Source organism: Bos indicus x Bos taurus, chromosome 3 (genome assembly GCF_003369695.1).
Source record: "Bos indicus x Bos taurus breed Angus x Brahman F1 hybrid chromosome 3, Bos_hybrid_MaternalHap_v2.0, whole genome shotgun sequence".
NCBI lineage: Eukaryota > Metazoa > Chordata > Mammalia > Artiodactyla > Bovidae > Bos > Bos indicus x Bos taurus.
In genome coordinates, this window is record NC_040078.1 from 20,037,618 (window position 1) to 20,065,306 (window position 27,689).

General features: G+C 38.1%; 1 protein-coding gene across 4 annotated transcripts; it reads left to right on the top strand.

Moving 5' to 3' along the window:
• Positions 1-1,435: 1,435 nt before the first annotated feature.
• Positions 1,436-26,318, top strand: CTSS (cathepsin S). Of its 4 annotated transcripts, XM_027534364.1 has the most exons (9): positions 1,436-1,529; positions 3,262-3,348; positions 4,290-4,416; positions 7,526-7,648; positions 8,469-8,618; positions 10,351-10,578; positions 11,863-12,028; positions 13,258-13,360; positions 25,502-26,232. In XM_027534364.1, the coding sequence occupies exons 3-9, from the start codon at positions 4,291-4,293 to the stop codon at positions 25,599-25,601; spliced, it is 996 nt and encodes a 331-aa protein (XP_027390165.1). In that variant the 5' UTR covers positions 1,436-1,529; positions 3,262-3,348; position 4,290; the 3' UTR covers positions 25,602-26,232. The 4 variants fall into 4 exon arrangements, with proteins under 4 accessions (XP_027390165.1, XP_027390192.1, XP_027390182.1 ...); XM_027534391.1 differs by lacking the exon at positions 1,436-1,529 and having other exon boundaries at positions 3,229-3,357; positions 25,502-26,318; XM_027534381.1 differs by lacking the exon at positions 1,436-1,529 and having other exon boundaries at positions 3,229-3,348; positions 4,201-4,416; positions 25,502-26,318.
• Positions 26,319-27,689: the final 1,371 nt, after the last annotated feature.

The following is a 27,689-nucleotide window of genomic DNA, read 5'->3' on the forward strand; positions in this document are numbered from 1 at the left end:
GCGGATACAAAAATGAGTAAGGTACACCTAGTTTCTGTACTTAAGGGACCAGCTGGTACATGTGTATGGCCCAACTGGTATATTTGTATGGCCAATATACAAATAATTGTGAGATTAGATAGAGAATTAAGAGAATGATGAATGGTTTTTCTGGTCTCAGAATCTATGAGTTTGCCACAACAGAGCCTCCAAGTACTGTAGAGACTCAAAAAGAGACATTAAGCTAGGGATAAAGAAAGATTTTTTTTGGATAGAGATGGGCCATGAAGGAGAAATGGGATTTCAAAAGGCAGTGATGGGGAAGGAAATTCCAGAAAGTGGGAAGCAAAATGATTTGTTGGAAAAGTACTACTTTAAACTTCAATCCCAGGTCAGCAATACCAGGTTTTGAAAGGCAAAATATACAGCCTCTCAGAACTTGAATTTCCCCTCTGTTGAGTGACAGTGAATTGAAAGTCACTCAGTCGTGTCCAACTCTTTGTGACTCCATGGACTATACAGTTTATGGAATTCTCCAGGCCAGAATACTGGAGTGGGTCACCTTTCCCTTCTCCAGGGGATCTTTCCAACCCAGGTCTCCCACATTGCAGGTGGATTCTTTACCAGCTGAGCCACAAGGAAAGCCCAAGAATACTGGAGTGGGTAGCCTATCCCTTCTCCCGGGGACCTTCCCGACCCAGGAATCAAACCAGGGTCTCCTGCACTGCAGGCAGATTCTTTACCAACTGAGCTATAAATGAGGAGAATAATCATCCTACCTCACAGCAGTGAGAAGATTAAATAATAATATACAAAGACTATAGCACATTGGAGAAGGAAGTGGCAACCCACTCCAGTATTCTTGCCTGGAGAATCCCATGGACAGAGGAGCCTGGTGGGATAAGATCCATGGGGTTGCAAAGAGTTGGACACAACTGAAGTGACTTAGCATGCACGCATGCACATAGCACATTCACTGGCATGTAATTGGTGCATCCAACAAACATTAGGTAGGACTGTTAAAATAATAAAGTGTGGAAAAAGTGCAGAGGATAATAAGCATAAATGTCCTTGAAACATGAAGAAAGCTAGCTGCTTTGAGTGTAAGATTTATGTATGAGAAGAGCTGCCTTAGTCTGACTGCTATAAATACCATAAACGGAGTGGCTTATAAATGTGTGTGTGTGTGCGCTCCGTCATGTCCAACTCTTTGCAACCCCATGGGATTGTAGCCCACCAGGCTTCTCTGTCCATGGGATTTTCCAGACAAGAATACTGGAGTGGGTTGCCATGCCCTCCTCCAGGGGATCTTCCTGACCCAGGAAATGAACCCATGTATCCTGCATCTCCGGCATTGGCAGGCAGATTCTTTACTGCTGAGCCACTTGGGAAGCTTATAAACAACCGAAATTTATCTCCTCACAGTTCTGGAGGCTGGAAAGTCCAAGATCAAGACGCTGGCAGATTCATTGTCTGGTGAGGCTCCCTTCCTGGTTCATATATGGCTGTCAGTGAACACATGGTGAGCTGTGTCCTCCAAGATGAAAGGGGTAAGAAAGCTCTCTGGGCTGGGAGTGTTCAACATAAACCTGCCGTGGTCTGTCATATTAGAAAAGAGTCCATTAAAGAGCACTAATGTCGTGCCAAATATAGGGACTCAGGACTCAGAAGCCATTTTGAATGTTTTCACTGACCGAAGATGGGACAATACGAGAAACATTAACTGTAAAGCTGCATTGAATTGAAGCACATAAAATATGGTTAAACCCATGAATTCATAATGATACAAAAATAACTCAAAGGTTTCCAATGTTCAGACTGTATTTGGAACTCAGAACAAACTTTTTTTTAATGTTTAAGATAGGGAAATATAAATATTGACATGTTTGAGAACATTAGATGTAATAATGGTATTGGAATTTTATTTATTTCAGAGTCTTTATCTTTTAGAGATACACATTGATATATTTACATGTGAAATAACCTGATGTCTAGTATTTGGTTCAAAATAATCTGGGTAAGTGGGAAGGTAAATAAAACAAGATTGGCCACATATTGATAATTGTTAAAGCAGGATAATGGTCTCATGGGGCTCACTTTACCATATCTCTATGTTTATTTATGTCTAATTATCCACAATAGAAATGTTTTTTTTAAACAAAAGCTAGGTGCATATAGCTGATTTTGCTGTACAGCAGAAACTAACAACACTGTGAAGCAATTATACTCCAATAAAACTTGTTAATAAAAAAAAGCTAAATGACCATAAGCATGAAAATGTCTACTACAGATAAGAATATTAAACATTGTAATGATCTTGAGTCTCCCCAAATTTATAACATGTGTATTGAACATATTTATGATACATATGTCTTCTCTAGTGGCTCAGATGGTAACGAGTCTGCTTGCAATGTCGGAGACCCAGGTTTGATACCTGGGTGGGGAAGATCCCCTGGAGAAGGGAATGGCAACCCACTGCAGTTTCTTGCCTGGAAAATCCCAAGGACAGCGGAGCCTGGTGGGCCCCCATCCTTGGGGTCACAAAGAGTTGGATAAGACTGAGCAACTCACTCACTCACTCACTCATGATATATATACTAATTCAATATAGATATAAATTTAAATAAACTGACAGAAGTTTTCAGAAAGCTTGATAAACTGATTTTTAAAACTCACGTGGAAAAGTTAACAGGCACAAAACATTAAGACAACTTCGAAAAAGAAGAATAAACATAAGAGTGACCGACCCTGTTAGACATCAAAACATATTCAAAGCTATTTTAATTAAAACCCTGTGTTATTGAAGGGACAGTAGGAAAGAGAACGCATTAGTGAGCTCAGAAACTGACCCATGGATAAACGGGAATTCTCATCTGGGTGAGAGTTAGACAACAGTAGATCATGGATGAGTTGTGTTAAAAACAATAAAGCAGTTTTTCCTAGGAAATCATGGAGGAAACCTGGAGTTCAGGAACTTAATCCTAATCTCTTCATAACTAAAATTTTCCATCTGAAAGTTGCTGTTTTTAGGTAAATTGAATAATCAAAATGAGGAGAGTTTAAAGAGTAAACTTGTACTCATGTTATTTTGCTGAGTTTGTTCTGTTGATCTCTTTTGCTGGGGGCTCTTTTTTGTTGGTTTACTGTACCCACTTTGTCTCCAAAACCATAGTGAGAGAGCTGGAGGTGGCACACTTCCTTAGATTTTAAATGAAACTGAAATGAAAGTTCACTTCCTCATTGTGGACGCCTCATGTGACAAGTTCCAATTTCTTTTTAAAGTCACTTTAGCTGAGTCTCACTTTGAAAACTTTGGAGAGAGCCCGCCGTCAGCATTCTTAGTCTGGGAGGACCTGCTTGTTCTATCACGTATGTACGGTCTGTCCTTTTTCTCCTCCTTGGTCCTTAAACCTTTCACTGGTGTTTTTAGCTTGCTCTGCCTGCCAGGTTTTACATCGTTTCTTTCAGGAAGTAAACTAAACAATCATTGTCGCTCAGTTTGCCTCTTATTTTTTTGACTAAAAAGAATCCATTTTTGAAAAGCTTAATGTCGGCTTGAATATCTAAGTCCTGAGGCTAACACATAGCTCTCTTTGGACTATAATTTGAAGACTTATATGGTTAAAAATACAGCTGTTTTGAATTAAAAAGAAGTGGAAAAGAAAGTAGAATCCAGTTTGAGGTAGTTAGTCACTTAACAGTCTCTTTGTATTAAATATAGAAGTGATGTTTTCAAAAGTAGTTAACACTTCTTTTGAAGCAGATATTTTGATTTTTAGGGATAAAAAGGTAAAATGATCCAAGGATGTGAAAGTAGTACATAGGAGTTGTCTTCTAACTACCTCTGAAGGTTGTGGGTATTTGAATAGACCAGTTAAGAAGAGCTTGTGTATTAAAAAATTACCAAGATAAACTGATTTTTCAAAGGTTTGCCTTCTTCTTAAATATTAGTAATATTTTGGAACAGAGAAAAGAGGATTTCCTGTTGATTAGATTTGTTGTCAAATCCTGTAAAGTCCCTGCTTCCCTCATCTCCACATCCTCCCAAATTCGGATGTAAATTTGGTTTACCAGATATCAGGAAATTTTTTTGAAAATCAAAATGGTATTTAGAATTGGAAGTGGCATTTCAGACAAAGACCTGCAGTTACTCCCTGTCAGTATGTAATCCAAAAAGTTGCCTGCATGATTCTGATTTGTAACATTCTGTCTCTTTGACAGATTCTGCATTGCTTCTTGTTGAGAAAAAAGTATGGTCACATCAGATGCAGCTAATATTGAGTCTTCCTGTGTCATCTTTCCTTTAACAGAATGAACTGGCTGGTGTGGGCACTCCTGCTGTGCTCCTCTGCAATGGCACAAGAGCACAGAGACCCCACTCTGGATCATCACTGGGATCTCTGGAAGAAAACCTATGGAAAACAATACAAAGAAAAGGTAGATTGGCTGCCGTTTGAGCAATTTGCTTTTACTCAAGTACCCTACATGTTCTTTTAAAAAAAATTTTTGTTTGACTGCACCAGATTTAGGGGCTTCCCAGGTGGCTCAGATGGTAAAGAATGCACCTACAAAGCAGGAGACCTGGGTTCAATCCCTGGGTTAGGAAGATCCCTTGGAGAAGGGAATGGCAACTCATTCCAGTATTCTTGCCTGGAAAATTCCACAGAAGTATAGGAGCCTGGCAGGCTACAGTTAATGGGGTCACAAAGAGTTGGACACAACTGAATGACTATCACCAGGCCTTACTTGCGGAATGTGAACTTCATTGCGGCATATGTGATCTAGTTCTCTAACTAGGGATCGAACTCTGCACCCTGCCCTGCACTGGGAGCATGGAATCTTCACCACTGGACCACCAGGGAAGTACCCCTGACTACATATTTTGACAAGCAGTGTCTTCAGTAAATGTTACACACTCATTTTCTTACCAGATTCTCTTCTTGGCCCTAGAATTTCATCAGGAAACAAAAATTTCCTGTTTTTAGGGCACTTATATTCTGAAAGGAGAGATAGGAAAGAAGTAAATAAATAAGCATATATATAATGGAGATGCGTTTGAGCAAACTCAGGGAGATAGTGAAGGACAGGGAAGCCTGGCATGCTGCCGTACATGGGATCGCACAAAGCTGGACATGACTTAGCCACTGAACAACAATATGATGCAAACAGTGGAACAAAATAAAGCAAGACCTAGGGGGCTGGAGGAGGGTCTTCCATGAAGGCTCTGAGGGGTTGGGAGTGATTATCCTCCACATGTGACAGTATGGTCAGGAAAGGCCTCACATGGGAAGGTACCAGGCCAAGAGGGAAAGAGTGCACGTTTGAGGAACAAAAAGACCTGTCCTCAGTCCCTGGCACAGAGAAGCACTGGCAGATGTTATTTCTTGACTCTCACTTCCCACTTTGTACTTTTGTTTTTATTTCTAAACATACTTCTTGATTGAGTTTAATACTTAACCCTGGTGCTTCAAATAACTAAGTCCTAAAACTATGATGATCTAGTCACTAAGTCATATCTGACTTTTGCGACCTGCCAGGGTCCTCTGTCCATGGGATTCTCCAGGCAAGAATACTGGCGTGGGTTGCCATTTCCTTCTCCACCTAAAACTATAATATATGAAATTGTAAGCAAAGATTATATATAAATTTATTTATTTGATGTGATTTTTATATAAAAATGCCCTGAGTTGTTTTCTTAGTAATGATGAATTTCACCCTCACCCATTCCCCTTTACGGGCGAGGGTGAAAATTTCAGGCCTCTAATTTCCATGTTAACCAAAGTTAGATGTGCAATTAGCACCACTATCCGGTTAAATGAATGTTATCTTACTTTTTAATGATTCTAGTCCAGTAGAAGGAGTGAAAGCGACTTTTGATTAGTACCCCACTATTAAAATCTATTTCACAACTGTCTAATCACTACTAATCACTTTTTTTTCCTTTCCTATACTTCATTAGATTTGTCTTTATTTTATTTTTCACTCTAGTGGTTTGGAAGTATATCTGTATATGTCTTTTACTAGGATAACAGTAAAATCTTGCTTGAAGGCAGAGGGACTGCTTAGACTTACTACCTAGACTTACTTGCTACCTAGAACCAGCGCTTAGGCCTGGGTTCTAACACTCAATGAAATTAGACAGAAAAGAGTTGTTGCTGACTGCTTACTGGGCTATGGCTTGTTGTAAACTATGGCCTTATGGGTGGAGGTGAGGGTCAGCGATTCTAAGAGGCACCATGTATATTGCATTCTATGTAAATTAAGCTCCTGGAGGGCAAGAAAATCAGTAGCCTGAATATGAATTTATGCTGGATAAAATTAAGATAATAGGACCAAAGTTATTTTTTAAAGTATGAATAATGGAATGACATCTACATGAATGAAAAAGAAATTGTGAAATGTATTAGAAATCCAATTAGAAACCTCAGAAATGAAAAAATAGAGTCATTGAAATAAGAACTCAACAAAAGGGATGAACTCCAAACTGGAAAGAGCTGGATAGAATCAGATCTGGAAGATAGTACTGAGGCATTCACCAAGAAGGCAGCACACAAAAATAAAATGGAAAAACTATGGAAATGCAGGTAAAGAGAAGAAAGAAAGTTTGAGGCTCCAAATACATCTGATGGAATGATGATGCAGAAGCAATATTTGAAGGGATACTGGTTGAGAATTTTCCAGATATGGAAAAAAGAATGTTCCTGAATCCTCTAGTCGAAAGTGCTTTCCAGTCAAAAATACTACACAGAGGAAAATAAAGAAACCCATACCCACAAACATGTAGCGAAGCTGCAAAATATCAAAGAGAAAAAGAAAATTATATAAGTTACCAAAGTTAGAAACATTACAACAATTAGACTGACAACAGACCTCTAATCTACAATAATAGATACCAGAAGGCAATTCAGAAATACCTTCAAATAACTGAATAAAAACAGCTATAAATTTATAATCAGACTAAACTATTTTTCAAGAGTGAGGGTAGGGACTTCCCTGGTGGTTCAGTGGCTAAGACTCCCTGCTCCCAATGCAGGGGGCTCTGATTCAATCCCTGCTCAGGGATCCCACATGCCACATGCCACATGCCACATCCCACATGCTACAACTAAAGATCCCGCATGCTCTAACAAAGATCCTGCAGGATTTTTTCTAAGACCTAAGACAGAGTGCAGCTAACTGAATAATCAATTTTATATATATATATATTTTTAAAAGATGTTTTAAAAGGCCTATAATGATTAAGTGAGTTTACCACTTACAAAGAATATACTTCTACAAATTACAATTTCTAAAAAAAAACCTTTCTAGCGTATTGAGGAAGTTCATTGTACATATCTAAAATGATATTAATCACCAAGAGAGCAATTAAGAGGAAGAGTTAAGATTGGTGTGCAGTTTTTCCCAGTTACACTTATTTATTCATATCCATTTATTTGCATGCTCCCAGACAGGTCCACATTTAATGGAATGCTTCATAATATGTATATTTTCATTATTGAACACATTTGTGCAGGATTCAGTATAATGATGTTTCTTTTTATTTTAGAATGAGGAAGTAGCACGGCGTCTCATCTGGGAAAAGAATCTAAAAACTGTTACACTTCACAATCTGGAGCATTCAATGGGAATGCATTCATATGAGCTAGGCATGAACCACCTAGGAGACATGGTAGGTAAATTATAAATAATCCTACATTCATCTTTGGGTAAACTGGATTTCTGTCTCCCCAAAGGCAATTTGAAGGTAAACAACAAAGGAGTGTTTTATATGTATATGAACATAAAATTAGAAAATAGAATTTAGGGACATAAGAATTTGCAGATTCCTTATTGATTTACACTGTGACCACTTTCCTTAATAAATCCCTTCTTTAGGGGAATATTTTAAACTCACAGACCACAGTTAATTTTACTTTTATTAATTTTAGAAAATATTGCCTAAAGACTACTCACAACATTTTAGAATACGTTACCATACTTATGTAAATCTAAACTGATAATGTAATATGGTCCACCTGCTTTCTTAATGGGGGAGTGTGGGTATTAATATAAAGTAACCTTTCATTAGTTATTAGATTCTGCTCTATCTTACAAAAACTTTTCACTGTGGCCAAAATTAAGAATAATAGTACCCTTTGGAAGGGAACACCTTAAGTGGATTAAATGCAGGAATCTTTTACAGTTCTTTCTCATAAGCAAAATCAGAGAACCCTTCTTATAAAATTCTGCCTTGCTTTGAAAGAAAAATATGCCTCTCTGTAACTTTTAGTTTTTTATCTTTTCTTCTTCTCCTTCCCAATGTCTGACTGGGATGCTAATGGCAAAGTGTAGGACTAAAGAAACCTGGATAATTCACCTACCAGATAGTTATCTATGTTAGTCACAACTCCACTGGTTTTTCTCAGTTGTTAAATATATTCACAGTTATAATTTTCAAGATATTGACCAGAAGGATATAAGTGAAAGGACATATGTGTATATCTTTGTAGACCAGTGAAGAAGTGATATCTTTAATGAGTTCCTTGAGAGTTCCCAGCCAATGGCCAAGAAATGTCACTTACAAGTCAGACCCTAATCAGAAATTGCCTGATTCTATGGACTGGAGAGAGAAGGGGTGTGTTACTGAAGTGAAATACCAGGTGAGTATTATCATCTTAGGCCTCTGTACCTCAGGTAGAGGTCTCTCTTCCTTAAATGCTTAGTCTAGCTGTATCATTTAGCAGTGAATCTCATAGTCCCTTAGGTTACTTTCTAAATATGTTTGCTATTCTTATCTTCCCAAATACACTGTGACCTTCTGAAGGGCCTGGACCACATATCATACTTTTCTTATTTCCCATAGTGCTGAGAATACCAACAGTTAGCGTCATATTTGACTAAGCAAAAAACTGTGAACTTAGCAAATGGGTCTTTAGGAAAGACTTTTAGTGTTCATACTATCCATCAACTGCACTGGACCCTCCATAAGTCAGTTACTTGAGAAATAGTATCATATGTGTGAGAAAATTTCAATCAAAAAGTTTATTCCTCCATCTCACTTAGGAATTTCAGGATTGATGGAGAGGAAATAACTAAAGCTAAATGTGACCTGTAAATTGTACCCGTCAAGTTAGTTCTTGACTAAGGCTTACATTGCCAAGAAATATGGGCTTTATAAATGTGTTCCTATATTTTTATATTTCCTTTAATTTTCTTGTAAAAAAAAAGCTACAAAAATCCTAAATTAATTAGGGATAACTAAGGATAAAAGGCTTCTTAGGTGGCGGTGCTAGTGGTAAAGAACCTGCCTGCCATTGCAGGAAACACAAGAGACGCGGGTTCAATCCCTAGATTGTAAAGATCCCCTGGAGATGAGCATGACAATCTACTTCAGTACTCTTGCCTGGAGAATCCCATGGATAGAGGAGCCTTGCAGGCTCCAGTCCATAGGGTTGCAAAGAGTCAGACATGACTGAAGCAACTTAGCACGCAAGGATAAAACATATATATCACCTTGGAGGTCAGGATAAGGGAGAAGAATCAATGTCCTTCGAAGCTGCCCCAAGCCTGTGACCAAAGAAAAATATAAAAATTAAGAAACGAATGATACTGCTAATCTCATAATTCTTTTCCATCCAGATATTTTTCTTTCAACTAGTTTTGAGTTTCTCAGTGGAATTCTCTAAAAGTTTGAGAAGACCCTATAACTACCCATCTAAGTGTTCACTATAAATATTAATAATTTAATGAGCTCCTTTCTCTGAGTGCTTGCATTTCAATGGGTGATTTTACTTTAACCAAAAGCAGACTGAACTTGCTTCCTTCCAATAGACAGCCAAGTGGAATGAGAGGAGGAGAGGCAGTGCAGTTATGATGTGGCTCGGACCCCTCTGCACCTTTTTAAACTAAAGCAGCTTTGTGTTTTTCTATTTATGCTTCCCAGTAAAATAACTTACGATCAAAAAATTCTAAAGCTAAAAATGTCCAAAAAATGCTAGTCTTATCTTTCAGGGAACATTTGGCAGGAGGAAGGGTGTTTTAGGTCAAGGGAATCATCCTAGTTCCTCTCAAAAATCCCTTTCCTGTTGGCATCTGTCTCCCCTATTATGGGGTGAAAATAGCTGGTATTTGGTACATTTTCAGTAAATACTGTTTCTTAACATATTTGAATATGGCGTTTGTGCCGTGAGGTCAGCCATTCATAAATATTCATTAAAGTTAGACTTGTTCCAGAGAACAATCATTGCCATGATCTAAGGGGAGGGGAAACGGTAGAGGGGGAGCTCTTCCTGAACTGATGAAAGTGCTGACATGTTGGGAGTTGCCCAGTTTGCATTATGGAAGCCATCCTTGCTAACTATGATTGCCCTTGTGACTTTGTCTCTGTTGTAGGGTGCTTGTGGTTCTTGCTGGGCTTTCAGTGCTGTGGGAGCCCTGGAAGCACAAGTGAAGCTGAAAACAGGAAAGCTGGTGTCTCTGAGTGCACAGAACCTGGTGGATTGCTCAACTGCAAAATATGGGAATAAAGGCTGCAATGGCGGCTTCATGACAGAGGCTTTCCAATATATCATTGACAACAATGGCATCGATTCAGAAGCTTCCTATCCCTACAAAGCCATGGTGTGCCTGCAAGTTAACTTTTTGTACTGCCCCTTATAAGGAGGGATAACCTTATGTTATCCCTCCAACTCACTGTACTAAACTTATCACCAAGCCAAGTGCTTGAGAAGCAGTGCTGCGTGGTGTGTGTGTGTGTGTGTGTGTGTGTGTGTGTGTGTGTGTGTGTGTATGTGTGTGTGTATGTGTGAAACAGAGAGAGAGAAGGAGAACAAACCTCAATCAAGAATTCTTAAATTCTTAAGAGTTCTCTTTCTTATGCAGCAGCCTTCTTAATTTACCATTGGCACAATAATTTAAAATAAGCAGGCGAAGTTCATGCTTAAAAATGAATTTTCAGCAAACCTTCCTTAAAATTCTTTGTATATCTGCCTGGTATTTAAACTTTTTTGTCTTGCAAACTCCTGTGCTCAACCTTATTCTCAGATCATCAACCACACAATTCTACCTTACTAAAAAGTTAAATAATGCTCTCCTCCTCCTCCAAGTCTCACCACACGTTTTGTTAAATGATAGGACAGAAAATTTAAAAAAGATAAAAATATCACTCAAACCCTCCTGCCTTAACCACTATTATTTTGGTTTATTTCTTTCAAGTTCTTTTTCCTATAAGGCATTTTTAAAAACCTAGTTGTATACACAACAAATATGAATTTGCAACTTCCCCTTTCTCACTTGAGATATGGTGTTTTTAAACCAATATTTGGGCTTCCCTTGTGGCTTAGAGGTAAAGAATCTGCCTGTCAATGCAGGAGACATGGGTTCAGGAAGATCCCCTGGAGGAGGGAAAGGCAACCCACTCCAGTATTCTTGCCTGGGAAATCCAGTGGACAGAGGAGCCTGGCTACCTATAGTCCGTGGGGTCACAAAAGAGTCAGCCACGACTTAGCAACTAAACAATCAAACCAATATTTAATCTGCAGATCATCTTGCAGGCATTATACCATCAAAAAGATTTTAAAGCTCTAGTCTAGTCTTAACATAGTGTTTCCCTAACAATCCACCTAGAGTCTGAGAGACTTTACCCTGGCAACTTTTGTACACATGAAGATGTTCACAATTTAAAGCAATAGAATAGTTCTATATTTCCTCTGTTACTGGTGAAACGTAGAGCTATTAGGATTTGGAAGATTTAGTATTTATTTTTTTAAAAATAAGAAAGAGCCTTAGATACTTGAAAGGATGAATGAGAAAAGAAAACATATTTGCAATCCAGACTTACGATACTGTCAATTTATAAAGGAAGTTGAAGTCCACTTCTTTTTCTGACTTATCCTTTCCCCACAGGATGGAAAGTGCCAGTATGATGTAAAAAATCGAGCTGCCACGTGTTCAAGGTATATTGAACTTCCCTTCGGCAGCGAAGAGGCCTTAAAAGAAGCCGTGGCCAATAAAGGACCTGTGTCTGTTGGTATAGACGCGAGCCATTCTTCTTTCTTCCTCTACAAAACTGGTAAAAACCTAGACATATTACCCTCATGCTTTATACTGCCCTCTCATCGGAGGAAAGAATGTCCTCCTTCCCCATCACTCTGCCTCTGAAAGCTTAGATTGGGTTAAATGGAATCCTCCATCTCATTTCACTTCATATATATATTTTTACACCCAGTTCTCATTAGTAAAGTAAGACTTGAAAAAATTTACTAAGACTGCATGCCAGGTCCGATGCTAAATTCTTTCTATACACTATCTCATTTAATCCCCATGTGTGCTTGTTCCTCAGTCATATCCGACTCTGCGATCCCATGAACTATAGCCTGCCAGACTCCTCTGTCCTTGGAATTTTCCAGGCCAGAATGCTGGAGTAAGATGCCATTTCCTCCAACAGGGGATCTTCCTGACCCAGGGATCGAACTTATATCTCTTGCATCTCCTGCATTGGCAGGCAGATTCTTTACCACTAGTACCACTTGGGAAGCCCGTTAATCTTTATAATAATCCTATTTTACAGATGAAAAAAAAACATGTCTTAGGTTAACCTACCTTAAGTCATACAGTCTGCAGGTGGTCAGCTGGGATGAGAAACCGTGCTGCCTGAGTCCAGAGCCTGAGCGCCTAGCCTCCGGGTCCACAGTGGAGTGTAGGTGCAGCACAGCAGAGTACCTGGAGGCCACTCACAGAAAGCCTCACCTTAAAGATCATTTCATTCAGCAAAGGATGAAGATGCATAACAATTTAGGAATATATACAAAGAAATACAACAATATAAATTAAAAAAAAATTAGGCATCTTCCCCAGTGGTCCAGTGGTTAAGAATCTTCCTTGCCATGCAGAAGACATGGGTTTGATCCCTGGTGGGGGAATTAAGATCACACATGCCGTGAAGCGACTATGCCCGTGCACCACAATTAGAGAGTCTGTGCACCCCAACAAAAGATCCCATGGGCTACAACTGGGACACAACACAGCCAAATAGTTACTTTTTTTTTAAGTGGAAAAAGGTGGCAGCTCATCAAAGGAGCTTTCTGAGGGAACTGTGATTAACTTGATGCCAAACTTTGTGAAACCAAAAAGCAAACAATAGAAAAACCCAGTTGTGACAACTATGACATTGATGGCAAAGAATCATGAACTCTAAGTAGTTTAAACATGAGAGTGTATGTTCCTCACATATATCCAAACAGGCTAATCAGATAGTGGCACACACCACTTGCTTTTTCCTTACCCGTGTGTTATTTTCAGGTGTCTACTATGACCCCTCCTGCACTCAGAAAGTGAACCATGGTGTACTCGTGGTTGGCTATGGTAACCTTGACGGGAAGGACTACTGGCTTGTGAAAAACAGGTAATGTACTCATATTTTCATGTATATTTAATTAAAATTGGTGTCTGGATACAGGCACTTCTCTGTATCTTAATTTCTCCAAACTTCATATGTCCAGAGAACCCAGTGCCCTCCCCAGCATTTGGTTCCTTCTCAGAACTTCCCATCTCACTCAAAGGCAACACAACACAACATAGTTGCCCCGTTAGATACTATGACTTTGTCTTAGATCCTCCAGAACTAATCAAGCAATAAGTCAGATTAGTTTTATGTCATGTCTGTTCTTGATCCTACTCCCTCTCCACTTCTATTTATTGCTCTAGTTCAGACATCTCTTGCCTGGACTATCCCTGTAGCTTTCTAGCTGGTCTCCTTTATTTAAAAAACTTTTTTTTAAATTAAAAATTATTTTGTATAATTTTTAGAAGTTACTTTCCATTTATAGTTTTTACAAACTATCAGCTGTGTTCCCCAGTTGGGGTAATACATCCTTGAGTCTGTCTTACACCCACTAGTTAGTACCACCTACTCCCCTGCACCCCCACAGGGAACCACTGCTTTGTTCTCAGTATCTGTGAGTCTGCTTCTTTTATGTTATACTCATTTGTTCATTGTATTTTTTTAGATTACACATATAAGTGATATCATATAGTATTTATTTTTCTCTGTCTTACTCATTTCATTCAGCATAATGTTCTCCAAGTCTACCCATGTTGCTGCAAATGATAAAATTTCATTCTTTTTTGTGGTTAAGTAGTATTCCGTTAAATGGACTTCCCTGGTGGCTCAGACGGTAAAGCGTCTGTCTACAATGCAGGAGACCTGGGTTTGATCCCTGGGTCAGGAAGATCCCCTGGAAAAGTAAATGGCAATCCACTCCAGTACTATTGCCTGGAAAATCCCGTGGACGGAGGAGCCTGGTAGGCTACAGTCCATGGGGTCGCAAAGAGTCAGACACATATATTCTTGATTGCTGAGTTGCTTCAATCATGTCCCACTCCTTGAGACCCTATGGACTGTAGCCTGCCCAGCTTAAGAAAACTGGAGTGGGTTACCATTTCCTCCTCCAAGGGATCTTTCCAACCCATGGATCAAACCCACATCTCTTTGGTTTCCTGCATTGGCAAGACAGATTATTTACTACTAGCACCACATGGGAATCATCTGTTGATGGGCATTTATGTGGTTTCCATGTCTTGGCAACTGAAAATATGCTGCTATGAATATTGGTGTGCATGTATCTTTTTGAATTAGTGTTTTTGCTTTTTCAGGATTTATACCCAGGTCTCCTTTACTCTTAAATCTGTCCTTTATACTACTTTCAATCTGGTTTGTCAAGACTATAAGTTTAGAATTTTATCTCCTAGAACCAGTCAGTGTGAGATGAGTGTTCCTGAGTAGAAAAGATAAGTCACCTATGTTTGGTCCCTACCTGTCTGTCAGCCTCAGTTCCTGGCACTTTGTCTCACACTTTTCATCCTTGGTTATTGAAGCATACACAGTTACAGTTCGTATCCATATCATTTTATCTTCAATGTCTTCATATCTTAATTGTTTTGGTCCCTCTGCCTGGAATATCCCTTTTCCTCACTTGGTTTATTCCTTCTTTTCCTTCAAAACCAGCTTAGTCATTATCTATACCGGAAAGTTTTCCGTAAATCCTTGGGCTGGGCAAAATGTCTTTTTTTTTTCCTATGCAAATAAAGTGTCCTTTGCATTCTAGAGTATTTTACACAATATATTTAAATTGTTCATTCACCTAAGTATCACCGAAGTATTCTGTATATGCCTCTGGGGCAGAGATTATGTTGTGTCTTTGAATCCTTAGCACAGTATGTGGCACCCAACAGCCCCTCAATACATGCATTAGCAGTCTTCTCCAACACCACAGTTCAAAAGCATCAATTCTTTAGCGCTCAGCTTTCATTATGGTCCAACTTTCACATCCATACATGACTACTGGAAAAACCATGGCTTTGACTAGACAGACCTTTGTTGGCAAAGTAATATCTCTGCTTTTTAATATGCTGTCTAAGTTTGTCATAGTTTTTCTTTCAAGGAGCAAGTGTCTTTTAATTTCATGGCTGCAATCACCATCTGCACTGATTTTGGAGCCCCCCAAAATAAAGTCTGACACTGTTTCCATTGTTTCCCCATCTATTTGCCATGAAGTGATGGGACCAGATGCCATTATCTTAGTTTTTTGAGTGTTGAGTTTTAAGCCAGATTTTTCACTCTCTTCTTTCCCTTTCATCAAGAGGCTTTTTAGTTCCTCTTCACTATTTGCCATAAGGGTGGTGTCATCTGCATATCTGAGGTTATTGATATTTCTCCTGGCAATCATGATTCCAACTTGTGCTTCATCCAGCCCAGCATTTTACATGATATACTCTGCATTTAAGTTAAATAATTCTACCCCTAGCAGCCCTCAGATCTTTATGGAAAATACATAGTCTACAAATCATAAATAAACAAAAAGGTACTTTTCTACCTTTTCCACCTTGTGGCTCACAAAGAAGATGGTAGTCTTTGGATGGCCTTTTGGGAAATAGTTGAAGTCATTAATATCTTGGTTCATTTAAAACCTATTCACAGCACTAATCAGCTTGGGTCCAAACCAGTGATAGCTTTTTAAAATGGAGCAATACTTTAACTTCTATATATCTTATTTACTCCCTACAGTAGGTATGCTAAATTCTCTTCTCTACTGAAGTTTCTTTTCGAAGATCATACATCTTTTAGAGTTTTAATTCAAAAGCTCTTCTCAGCACTTGCTAATTTAATAAGCATTTACTAGGCATCTTACAATGAGATAGACAGTATCTAGGCCATGGAAATACAAAAATTAGTAAGAAGTTATCCTATTCTGTAAGGGCTCACAGCCCACTCAAGAATTAGAACAACAAAATACAATACATCCTGATATAATATGTCTAGATTTTAGAATAAGCTTGAAGGAAAATTATTCTCTATTTTTAGTAATACATTACCATTTTCAGATTATCAAAGCCTTGGTATCATCTTGTGCTCTTCCTTCTCTCCCTAAACCCACACAGCCCTGTCCTTCAAGCCTCTGATCACACTTTATATGGGTTTTCTCTTTTCCTTTGCTAACGACATTATCTAATTCAGATTCAGTTCTCACTCAGCTGTGGAAATATCTTCTTAAAATATGTATCATCCAAACCTATGGTCAAAATTCTAAATAGTCTACCATTTTCATCAAAGTAAAGTCTAAACTTCTGGCCATTCAAGCGTGTCTACTAAGTGCCTTCAAACATAGCCTTCTAGACGTTTCTTCCACTATATTTTCATGTATTCATCCATACTCACACTCTGGCCACAGTGAACCACTTTCTCATCATTCCCTAAATGTAGAGACACTTAGCTATTTCTAATTTGTTACCTACGCCATTTCATCTTTCTGAAATGCCCTTAAAGCCCATTGCTGTCTATAGAAACCCCACTGTCTGTGGTCAAATGGGCACCCTCCTACATTCTGGTGGAAGGATTGTAAAATTTTTACAATCCTTCTTGAAAGCAATTTGATAATATGAATTAAGAACTTTCTAACTGTTCATATTCTTCATCCAATTATTTTCATTTCTTGGAATGTATATGAAGAAAATAATCCTGAATTTTGGGAAAACTTCATACCTGATTTATGTAAATGTAGCATTTTTTTCTTTAATAATGAAAAGTAGTAAGCAACCAGAAATACCTAAAAATAGGTAGTATTAAATAAATTATGATATAATCAGCCCATGTATTAGAAATTATATTTATTGAGATCATTATCAATAACTGAATAAAATACTTGGAATATATGTTTAAGTGGAAAAATACATATAAATATAATATTTATATTCAGTATAAGTATTAAGTTTATAGCTCATTTCTCTGATATATATTATATTAAAGGACCAGAAAGAATTATACCAAATGTTAATGATGGTTGTCTTGGGGACTTTCCTGGCAGTCCAGTGAGTTAAGACTCCATGCTTCCCCTACAGGGGATGTTGGTTTCAACCCTGGTCAGGGAACTAAGATCCCACATGCCATGCACAGCCAAGGAAAAAACTGGGATCCCAAATGCCTTGTGGCACAGCAAAAAATAAAAAGGTTGTCTTTGTCTCCCTTTATGTATTTTTGAAATCGTCTTTAACAAACCACTTATTATTTTTAAAATTAAAAAAAAACTTATTAAAATTCTATTTATTCTTCAAAACCTACCCTGAGTGCTATCTTCTCCATACCCCATTCATTAACTCAGAATTGTTTCTCTAACTTCTAAGCTCTAGCAATGCTTTATGAATTCTATTATAGCATTTAGCAAATTGTAGCTTCTGTTATAGCTATTTCTAAAAATCATGCTCCATTCACTAAAATATAAACTCCTTAGTGGTAGAATAATCTCTTGCTCCTGTTTACATCTTCATTTCATACATTGATTCAACAAACATATATTGAACACCTACCATGCAGCAAATATAGTGTTAGACAATGAAAAATACAGCCTTTCTCTATCATCCTTCAAGATTTTTTTTTTGGAAGGGGGGGCTTCCCTGATAGTTCAGTTGGTAAAGAATCCCCCTGCATTGCAGGAGACATCAGTTCGATTCCTGGATTGCGAAGAGTCCCCTGGAGAAGAGAAAGGCTATCCACTCCAATATTCTGGCCTGGAAAATTCCATGGACTCTAGAGTCAATGGGGTTGCAAAGAGTCAGACATGACTGAGCGACTTTAAAAAATTAAAAAAAAAAATCCTTCAAGATACTCATGCTCTAAAACGTAGAGTCAAGGAAACAGGCAGATACAGGTGACCATCCCAATAGAATGTAATAAATGCTAAGACAGGGGTATGCATCCATTGCAGTGGAAGCACAGAACAGTACCTGGCCTAGCCTGGGGAGTCTGGGAAGGCCTTTTAGCCAGATTGTTTGACTGAATCTTGAAGGAGGAGAAAGAAATAGCCAGATGAAGAAGGGTAATCAGAACAGAGGAAGGTAAATGTGCCAAACTCCAGAACTGAGAGAAAGTGAATGAGTTGAGAGAACTGCAGCCTGTTAGAAAGAGATGTGAGATAGGAAGGGAAAAAGTTATGAACAACCACAATTGCTGGCCCAACAAAGACAGATTGGACATAATCATGAATTCCAGGCTCCACAGAGGTTTACTCAAACAAAGCCCTCTTAATATCATCAAACTTGTTCTTAATGCTCTCCTGAAAGGTTAGATTCTATGTGATTTCCAATGATACCAAGTTAACCTTCAGAAAAACAATGTGCGGTCTTCCTCTAATTGGCCTCTTGGGTTTTTTTATTTTCCTTTTGTTTCTACTTAATCTTTCTGGTATGTATATAACACTGTTCTATGTCCCTGAATTTTTCTCCCTTTCTGGATATGAGTATTTAGCTCCTTTTTATAATACAGTGTACCATAATAACAGAGAAGGCAATGGCCCACTCCAGTACTGTTGCCTGGAAAATCCCATGGACGGAGGAGCCTGGAAGGCTGCAGTCCATGGGGTTGCTAAGAGTCGGACACGACTGAGTGACTTCACTTTCACTTTTTACTTTCATGCGTTGGAGAAGGAAATGGCAACCCACTCCAGTGTTCTTGCTTAGAGAACCCCAGGGATGGGGGAGCCTGGTAGGCTGCCGTCTATGGGGTCGCACAGAGTCGGACACGACTGAAGTGACTTAGCAGTAGCAGCAGCAGCATAGCATAATAAATAAAAGCATTAACTTTGAAGTCAGGGAGATCTTACTTAGAATCCTAGCTCCTTTACTGTCTGTGTGACCTTAGGCAGGTTATTTAACATCTTATTTAATATCTTGAATAAATTTCAGTTTTCCCATTTGTAAAATAGGAATAATAGTCTCAAGATTACTATAAGGATTAAACAAGATAATGTATGTAAAACATTTATCACATAGTATCTGGCACAGATTATGTATAATAAATCATAGTTATTATTTTTTATTATTCCTCCTTTAAATTTCTATTAAGAGAATATGATCTGATATAGAAAACTATGCCCTCAGCAATATCCCAATGTAAATGCAGTTATAAGTTTTACAGAATGCTTTCATAATGTCTAGCAATATACATAAATGACTTAATACCAAAACATACTTGAGTAAAAATTATTTTATGGGAGCCAAAATAATGCAAAATACCTTATTATAAACCCTCTGATGGTTTGACTGAATCCAGGAATAAAACTAGAGCATATACGTGAAGAATGATGAACTACATATTTCTTCAGGGACATCTCCCTAAATATTAGGCACTGGAGATTATTGCGGTTAAACTACTTAAGAAGATCCTTAGTTATTTGGATAGTCTATGTTGCCAATAATGGGCAGATCTATAAATTTAAAAAGCTAGCTGAACTAGAGATACAACTGCTATGGACTTAGAAAAATTTAGGAGCCTGACAAGGACACATTTGGTCAGACTGCCCTCAAAATGGACCAGGATTATCTTTGCAAAAAAAAGGGAGGAGTTTTATTTAATATGCAGATCAATGAGAAATGGAGGCTCCACAGTTATAGGGGCATAAGACAACTTTGACCTGAGGAAAAAATTAAAGGTATTAACTATGTACCCAATAGATCTTTAAACTGTGAAGTAGAGTAGGAGGAAAGCCAGAAGAATGCGGTCCTCTGGAAGTTAAATTGTGTTTCAGAATGGAGAGAGAAATTATACATCAAACATCAAAAGGGCAGGTAAGATGAGACTTGAAAACTGTTTAATGAGGCAAGATGGAGGTGAGTGGCAATCTGGACAAGAGAGATTTCAGTGAAGTGGTGTAATAAATACCTGTCTTGAGTTATAAATCAATAAGCAACATTAGACCTCAGTTCCTTATCTCTCTCAGCTCACTCCTTAGATGATCTCATTTAGTCTCATGGTTTTAAACATCATGTATGTGCTGAGGACTCTTACCTTTATAACTTGAGTGTTAGACTCCATGTCCAACTGTCTACCATTTGACCTCTCCACCTGTGTGTCTCTAGGCCTCTTTAATTTAACACGTTCAAAATAGAACTCTTGACTCCCTGCTGCTGCTGCTGCTGCTGCTAAGTCGCTTCAGTCATGTCCGACTCTGTGCGACCCCATAGATGGCAGCCCACCAGGCTCCCCCGTCCCTGGGATTCTCCAGGCAAGAACACTGGAGTGGGTTGCCATTTCCTTCTTCAGTGTATGAAAGTGAAAGATGAAAGTGAAGTCGCTCAGTCGTGTCCGACTCTTTGCGACCCCATGGACTGCAGCCTACCGGGCTCCTCTGCCCATGGGATTTTCCAGGCAAATTTCCTCCATCTTGGTAAATGCCAACAGCATTTACTCCAGACCAAAACATTAGAGCCATCTTCTCTTTCTTCATATGATATCCTACATCTAATCTATCAGCAAATCCTGTCATTTCTACCATCACTAAATTACCCCAAATGTTATTACTTCTCAGTACCTCTACTGTTATCACTCTAGTTCAAGCCACTGTGCATCTCTCTTGGTCTACTGCAATAATCTCCCAACTGATAGTCATTTTCCCTCTCTTTTGCCTATAGTCAATCCTCTACATAGTAGCCAGAATGATCTTTTTTAAATCAAAAAACAAATTTTATTACTCTTCTACTCTAACCCCTCTCATGGCTTCCTTTACATTCAGAATAAAACCCGTGAGAAGTAAAGCATGACATTATCTGGTCTCAACCTGCCTCTCCAACCACCTCTCCAACTCCTTTCTCCTCTCTCACTCAGCTTTGGGTACATTAGACTTGTTGCTGTTTCTCAGACATACCAAGATTATTCCCAGCTCTTTCCCCAGGTCTTTGCATCACTTGTACCTTCACTTTACTTAGGTCTTTGCTCAAATATTTCCTCAGATAAGCATCCTCTGACTATATTATCTAAAATGTAGCCCTGGGGAATTCCACGGCAGCCCAGTGGTTAGGACTCAGTGCTTTCACTGCTTGTCGACATTTGATACCTGGCCAGGGAACTAAGGTCCTGCAAGCTATGTGGCACAGCCAAAGAATAAAATAAAATATAGCCATGACTCCCAACACTCTGCATCCCCTTACCATTTATTTTTCTTTATACTTAAAGAAGGTGACAGTTTTAGTTGCTCAGTCATGTCCAACTCTTTGGAACGCTATGGACTATAGCCCACCAGGCTTCTCTGTTGACGGAATTCTCTAGGCAAGAATACTGGAGGAGGTAGCCATTCCCTTCTCCAGGTTCTTTATAGTACTTACATTACATATTTCTTTGGTTATTGTATGTTTCCCCTGTAGAATGTATATAGGCTTTAAAAAGACTTTGTCTACCTTGTTTACCTCCATAATCCTAATGCCTAGAGTAGTGTCTGGCACAGCCTAGAAAGTTCAAAGCTGTAATTTCTTAGAAAGGAAATCAGCATGTATTTTAGAAGGAATTTCTGATAAGTTAGTGTCTATAGTATGCAGGGAGAAAGTAGAGGGACCAAACACTCTGTTTTATTACCAACTAAGACATTTCCCAGGCCACAAGACTTTATTATTTTTTAAGTGCTATTTCTTTATTATTATTACTTATTTATTTTATTTTTGGCTGTGCTGGGTCTTTGTTGCTTTACGCGGGCTCTCTCTACTTGCAGTGAGCGGGGGCTACTCTTGCTTGCGGTGTGCAGGGTTCTCATTGAGGTGGCTTCTTGTGTGGAGCACAGCCTCTAGGGCACCTGAGCTTCAGTATTGCAGCACACAGGCTTAGTTGCTGTGAAGCATGTGGAATATTCCAAGACTAGGGATCAAACCCATGTCCCCTGCATTGGTCAGTGGATTCTTATCCACTGTACCACCAGGGAAGTCCATAGGATTTTATTTTTAAAACCAGGATAATCCTAGGCAAAATGGAACTGTTAGTCACCCTAGGAAAAGCACTACATATTTTTAAAGGGGATGGACTCCCCTTTGAGTCCAATCAGATGGACTTATACTTGGATAAAAACAAAAATAGCCATCTCTACTTGTCGAGTATTTACTACAGACACTGTGCAAGCACTTTAAATACATTTTCTCATTTAATTTCTAAGGTAATCTATGAGATAGGCATTTTATCCCCATAACACAGAATAGGAAGCTCCTGATACTGAGAGAATTAAGAAACTTTCCCAAAGTTGAACAGTTTGAGTGAAAGGTCTATAGAGTTAATAAAAGTAAACAACTTGGTAAGGACTGGAATGAACATTTGGAACTGATGTTGTACAGTTCTGAAGACAAGAATTTGTCCTCAAATATTTATCTAGCTTGAGGTTTTTAATCAGTTGTATTTTTAAAAGCAGAGTTAGCAGTACTCAGCCAAAAAGAGGTCTGGGATGTTCTACAAAGTTGGGCCAGTTGACCTTCTCTGGGACTGGGACTGAATTGAATTGGATATTGAATGGGGTCTGGGATATTGAATGGGATCAGGGACTGCTCGATCTCACTAAGTTCATATTACTAGTCATAAGAGCCTCCACTCAACTTTCGTTACCAGAACTTAAGTCTAAACTCAGTTTATCTAACATTTTTACCTATTTTTTAGGCAGTAAAAAGATCCTGGATGTTCTGGTTTGAATTTCATTCCCTATACTACCTCACTCACAGGAAGAATGTAGAAAAAAGGATAGTTTAAAAGTTAGTGTAGACTTTGGCATAAAAGCCTAGATTTGAACCCTTGCTTTGCAATTAACCACCTGCATGACTTTGGGCAAGCCACTTTACCTCTGCCTGTATTTTTCTTTAGTAAAAAGAAGATAATACCTACCTCACAGGATGATGATTAAATGAGATAATATATGTTAAGCTACTTAGCACAGAGTAAGTGCTCAATAAGTGGTGGCTATTGATACTAATAATAGCTTCGCCAGAGTTTATTATGGCTTTTGCTTATCAAACTGGATACTGAAAAACCTGCATCCATTGATGAGAGGTGAGAGTGGAGTTTGGATTTTATTCTCAAGGTATCAGGGAGGCATTCAAGAATTTTAAATGGGAATGGCAATAAATGAAAGGAATCAAAAAAGGAGCCCAGTGAGTTCTCTGGAGGTCCAGTGGTTAGGACTTGGTGTTTTCACTGCAGGGCCCTGGTTGAATCCCTGATCAGAGAACTAAGATCCTCCAAGCCATGTGTATGATGTGGGCACTCAGTTGCTTAGACGTGTCTGACTCTTTGGGACCATTTGGACTGTAGCCCTCCAGGCTCCTCTGTCCATGGGATTTCACAGGCAAGAATACTGGAGTGGGTTGCCATTTCCTACTCCAGAGGATCTTCCTGACCCAGGGATCAAACCTGTGTCTCCTGCATCTCCTGCTTTGGCAGGCAGATTCTTTACCACTGAGCCACCAGAGAAGCCTGTGATGAGGGAAAAAAAAAAAGCCCCTAAGAGAGTTTAAGAAAGAGTGATCAGAGAGAGAAGGGAACATCAGGATACAGTAGTATTTTAAAGCCAAGAGGAAAGTGAGGTGAGAGTAGTGAAAGTGAAAATCACAGTTGTGTCCTACTCTTTGTGACCCCATAGACTATACAGTCCATGGAGTTCTCCAGGCCAGAATACTAGAGTGGGTAGCCTTTCCCTTTTCCAGGGGTTCTTCCCAACCCAGGAATCGAACCCAGGTCTGCATTGCAGGCAGATTCTGTACCAGCTGAGCCACAAGGGAAGCCTGAGGTGAGAGTAGACAGCCGTGTTAAATGGTACGAGAGAGAAATAACACCTGAAGATTGTCCAGTGAATGGCTGATACATAGAACAGTTAAGGCCTATTGAAGAACAGCTACTTTAAATTATTCCACTTGTCTTTTTCCAATAAGCCAGCATGTCTTAGTTTCTCCACTGCAGGCAAAAATACAACCTTCCTTTGAGTTCTGAGCAAAAATTTGCAACAACTTCCCTTTGCCTAGGGAGTTAGACAAGTTCCTTAGTCTGCTGTTCAATGCTCTGTACAACGTGGCCCCAAACCAACCTTCTATCTTCTTTTCCCATTGGTTTCCTAAGGACGTTTAATTTTCCTTTCAGCTGAATTTCCTGCTGCTCTTCAAATAAAATCACAGTATCCTATGCTTTTATTTGTATGCTAGTTATAGCACAGTTCATACAAAGTATGAATCCTGCCTCGTATTATAATTATCTGTATAATTATAATTATAAAATCTCAGAATAATAAAGAACCTCACAAGTCATTTCTCTTGCAAGGATTTTGTCAATTTTTTCACTAGTATGTGAAAAAGGGAGAAAAAAGTATTTTGGTGAATCTTTCATAAATCTAAATTTATTTGATTCAAAGGACTATCCTTAGATTAGAGATTGTGTCCCCTTAAGTTTTGTTTTTGGTGTTAAAATTTCCTGTCTTTTACAATATGATGGTGATAATAAAGAGTTTTCTTTTTAATGTCTAGTACTTGCTAATTTAAAAACTGGTAACTTTATGTCAATCTGCAAAAGTTTTTGAAATTCTTAAAGTCCGTGAAATGTTAAAGTCATGAACCATTGATCTCCTCTAACCCTTATCTGACCCAGAAATTCCCCCTCTAGCAACATCTCTAACAAGTTATGTAAACCTCTGATTGAACATTTCCAGTGCCAGGGAGCTCATCTCCTCCCAAGGTAGCATATTCCATTTTTTTTTTTACAGCTTTAACTGTGAAAAAGTCCGAGCTCCACTTCAAAAACATGTTTGAGAGCTGCTCTTTTAGAAAACCCCTGTCCTTTGCCTTTTCCCTAGTGATCTCTCAAAATATTTCTACATGACACTCTGAAGAAATTGAAGTTTGATAGGAAATCATCACCTGTGATCCTATTATACAAAAATACTTCAAGATGGGGCCTTGGAAAATATAATAAAACTCATTCTCTGCAGAAACAGGAGGATTTATAGGTTTGTGATGAAACATATTATTTTCCTAGGTATTAAATTAGGTATTAATCTGTTCATCAATATTACATTAAAACCTATCAAACCATCCTTTGAAAATTGCCTGAAGCACTGGGGAAATTATTATATATTATGTTGTTCTAATTTTGCTTTATAGGTTCTCTTATATAATCACTTTAGGAGAAAACCAATCTAAGATTGAAAATTGATAATGTGATTTGATTATATTCATTTGTAATTTTGTGTTACTTCTTTTTCTAAAGCTGGGGCCTGCACTTTGGTGACCAAGGATATATACGGATGGCAAGAAATAGTGGAAATCACTGTGGGATTGCTAATTATCCTTCTTACCCAGAAATCTAGAGGACTTCTTTGTTTTATAACAATTCAAGAAAAAAGAACCACTTTCTCACAATTTAATTTTACCTGCTGTAACAGTAGAAATAAGTGTGATATGATCAATATATATTTACTGTACTAACAGAAAATATAGTTTGATTCATCTACTTTTTTTAGCTTTGCAGATCTTGGGGAAAAGTTTCCTAAGTAAATTAATAATGTACAATAGATATAAGCGTATGAAAGTTAGTCAGCTGAGACCATCTGTCATGTTTATCAGTCTCTTATTTGTCCTTTTAAGTTCCCTAATATGCTGCTGAAACTTGATGGCATATAGATGCTTAATAAATATGTATCTTTTCAACTCTGTATCATTACCACATACCTACCATTCTCTTTTATTCTTAAGTAATTATTATAATCTGTTATAAGAATATAAATTGTAATATGCTGGTGATGTGCTATGGCAACTTTATGGAAGAAACTATTAGGTTATTAATGTCCTGAGATTGTATCTTTGCACATAAAAGGATTCAATAAATATTTTAAAATCAGTGATGTCAAAGAAGACAAATGCTAAGGAGACAATCTATTTTCAAGCACTTTGTAAGAATTATTTTATTGATCAACAATAAATATACCAATTCAAATCGTTTTTACCTAGTCATTAGCAATTTGGCCAGTACCTTTTGGGGGCAAAAAGTCAACCTGAATAAATAAACAAACTGCATTTCTTTAAAATAATGCATTGCTCATATTTTATCTAATTCAGAGTGATATTCCTCACACCTGCTGTAGATTAAGAGACAGTTCCTGAAGAGGTAGCAGGAACTTTAAATTGTCTAAGTTCATGTCTATGACATGAAAAATGGATGGGATGATGTCATCAGTATATCATAAACTGAACTTACACTAATTTCACTATCTTTGGTTCCCTTGTCACTTTAAAGAACAAGAATTGCTCACTGTAACAATATGGTAGTAACTAAAGCTGAAACTCCAGTACTTTGGCCACCTCATGTGAAGAGTTGACTCACTGGAAAAGACTCTGATGCTGGGAGGGATTGGGGGCAGGAGGAGAAGGGGACGACAGAGGATGAGATGGCTGGATGGCATCACTGACTCGATGGGCGTGAGTCTGAGTGAACTCCGGGAGTTGGTGATGGACAGGGAGGCCTGGCGTGCTGCGATTCATGGGGTCGCAAAGAGTCGGACACGACTGAGCGACTGAACAGAACTGAACTGAACTGAACATATGACTATCATCAAAACTGTAGAAAAACATTGTAGTTAAAAAGTAGTTGATAGCACTTCACTGGTAATCCAGTGGCTAAGACTCTGAGCTCCCAATGTAGGGGGCCTGGGTTCGATCTCTGGTCAGAAAACTAGATCCCACATGCCACAAGTAAGACCCTGCCCAGACAAATAAATAAATAAATATTTTCTTTAAGTATTTTTAAATTTTTATTTTGCCCACAATTTTTCAAGCACTGTAAATGGAACAAAAACATAGGTTCTTAATCTTTGTCAGTTGATTAAACCTATGGGTACCTTCTCAAAAAAATGTTTTAAAATCCTTAAAATTCATAGGATTACAAAGGATACTGATTATATTAAAATATAGTTCTTAAAATTTTTGAATATAAATTTGTGCTATAGAAATAAACATGCTTCTTTTAAAATGCATTAAATAACAAGAGCCCATGACTATCTTAATTTTGAAATAGTGACAAATATAAATGATATTTGAAGGTATCTGAAAAAAACTAATGTGGTATAGAAATACCTGAGTTTTGGTGACAGAATTACAAGTATTATTATTACTGTGGCTTATGGACTATGTTCAGAATTGAAGGAAATGCTTTCAAATAGAGATTACTGAAAATAAAGGTATCATTTTTTTCCCCATAAAGATCCATAAATTTTCTGAATTCTATCGATAGATCTTTTAGGAATCTGTGGATCCCAGGTGAAGAACCTCTGAACTAGTAAGTAGAATAATGAAATATATAACAAAAATCTTTATTGTATGTCTAACACAAAGGGGATTTTTCAGCCATAAGTAATTTTAAACTTACAGAAGTAAATAGCCTTTTTTAAAAACTAAAAGGT

Bases quoted from the DNA above. Each gene is read 5' to 3' on its own strand.
- CTSS (XM_027534364.1), top strand. From the start codon at position 4,291: ATGAACTGGCTGGTGTGGGCACTCCTGCTGTGCTCCTCTGCAATGGCA. The intron at 8,619-10,350 runs GTGAGTATTATC...TCTCTGTTGTAG, and splicing joins TTACTGAAGTGAAATACCAG to GGTGCTTGTGGTTCTTGCTG. The intron at 13,361-25,501 runs GTAATGTACTCA...CTTTTTCTAAAG, and splicing joins TACTGGCTTGTGAAAAACAG to CTGGGGCCTGCACTTTGGTG.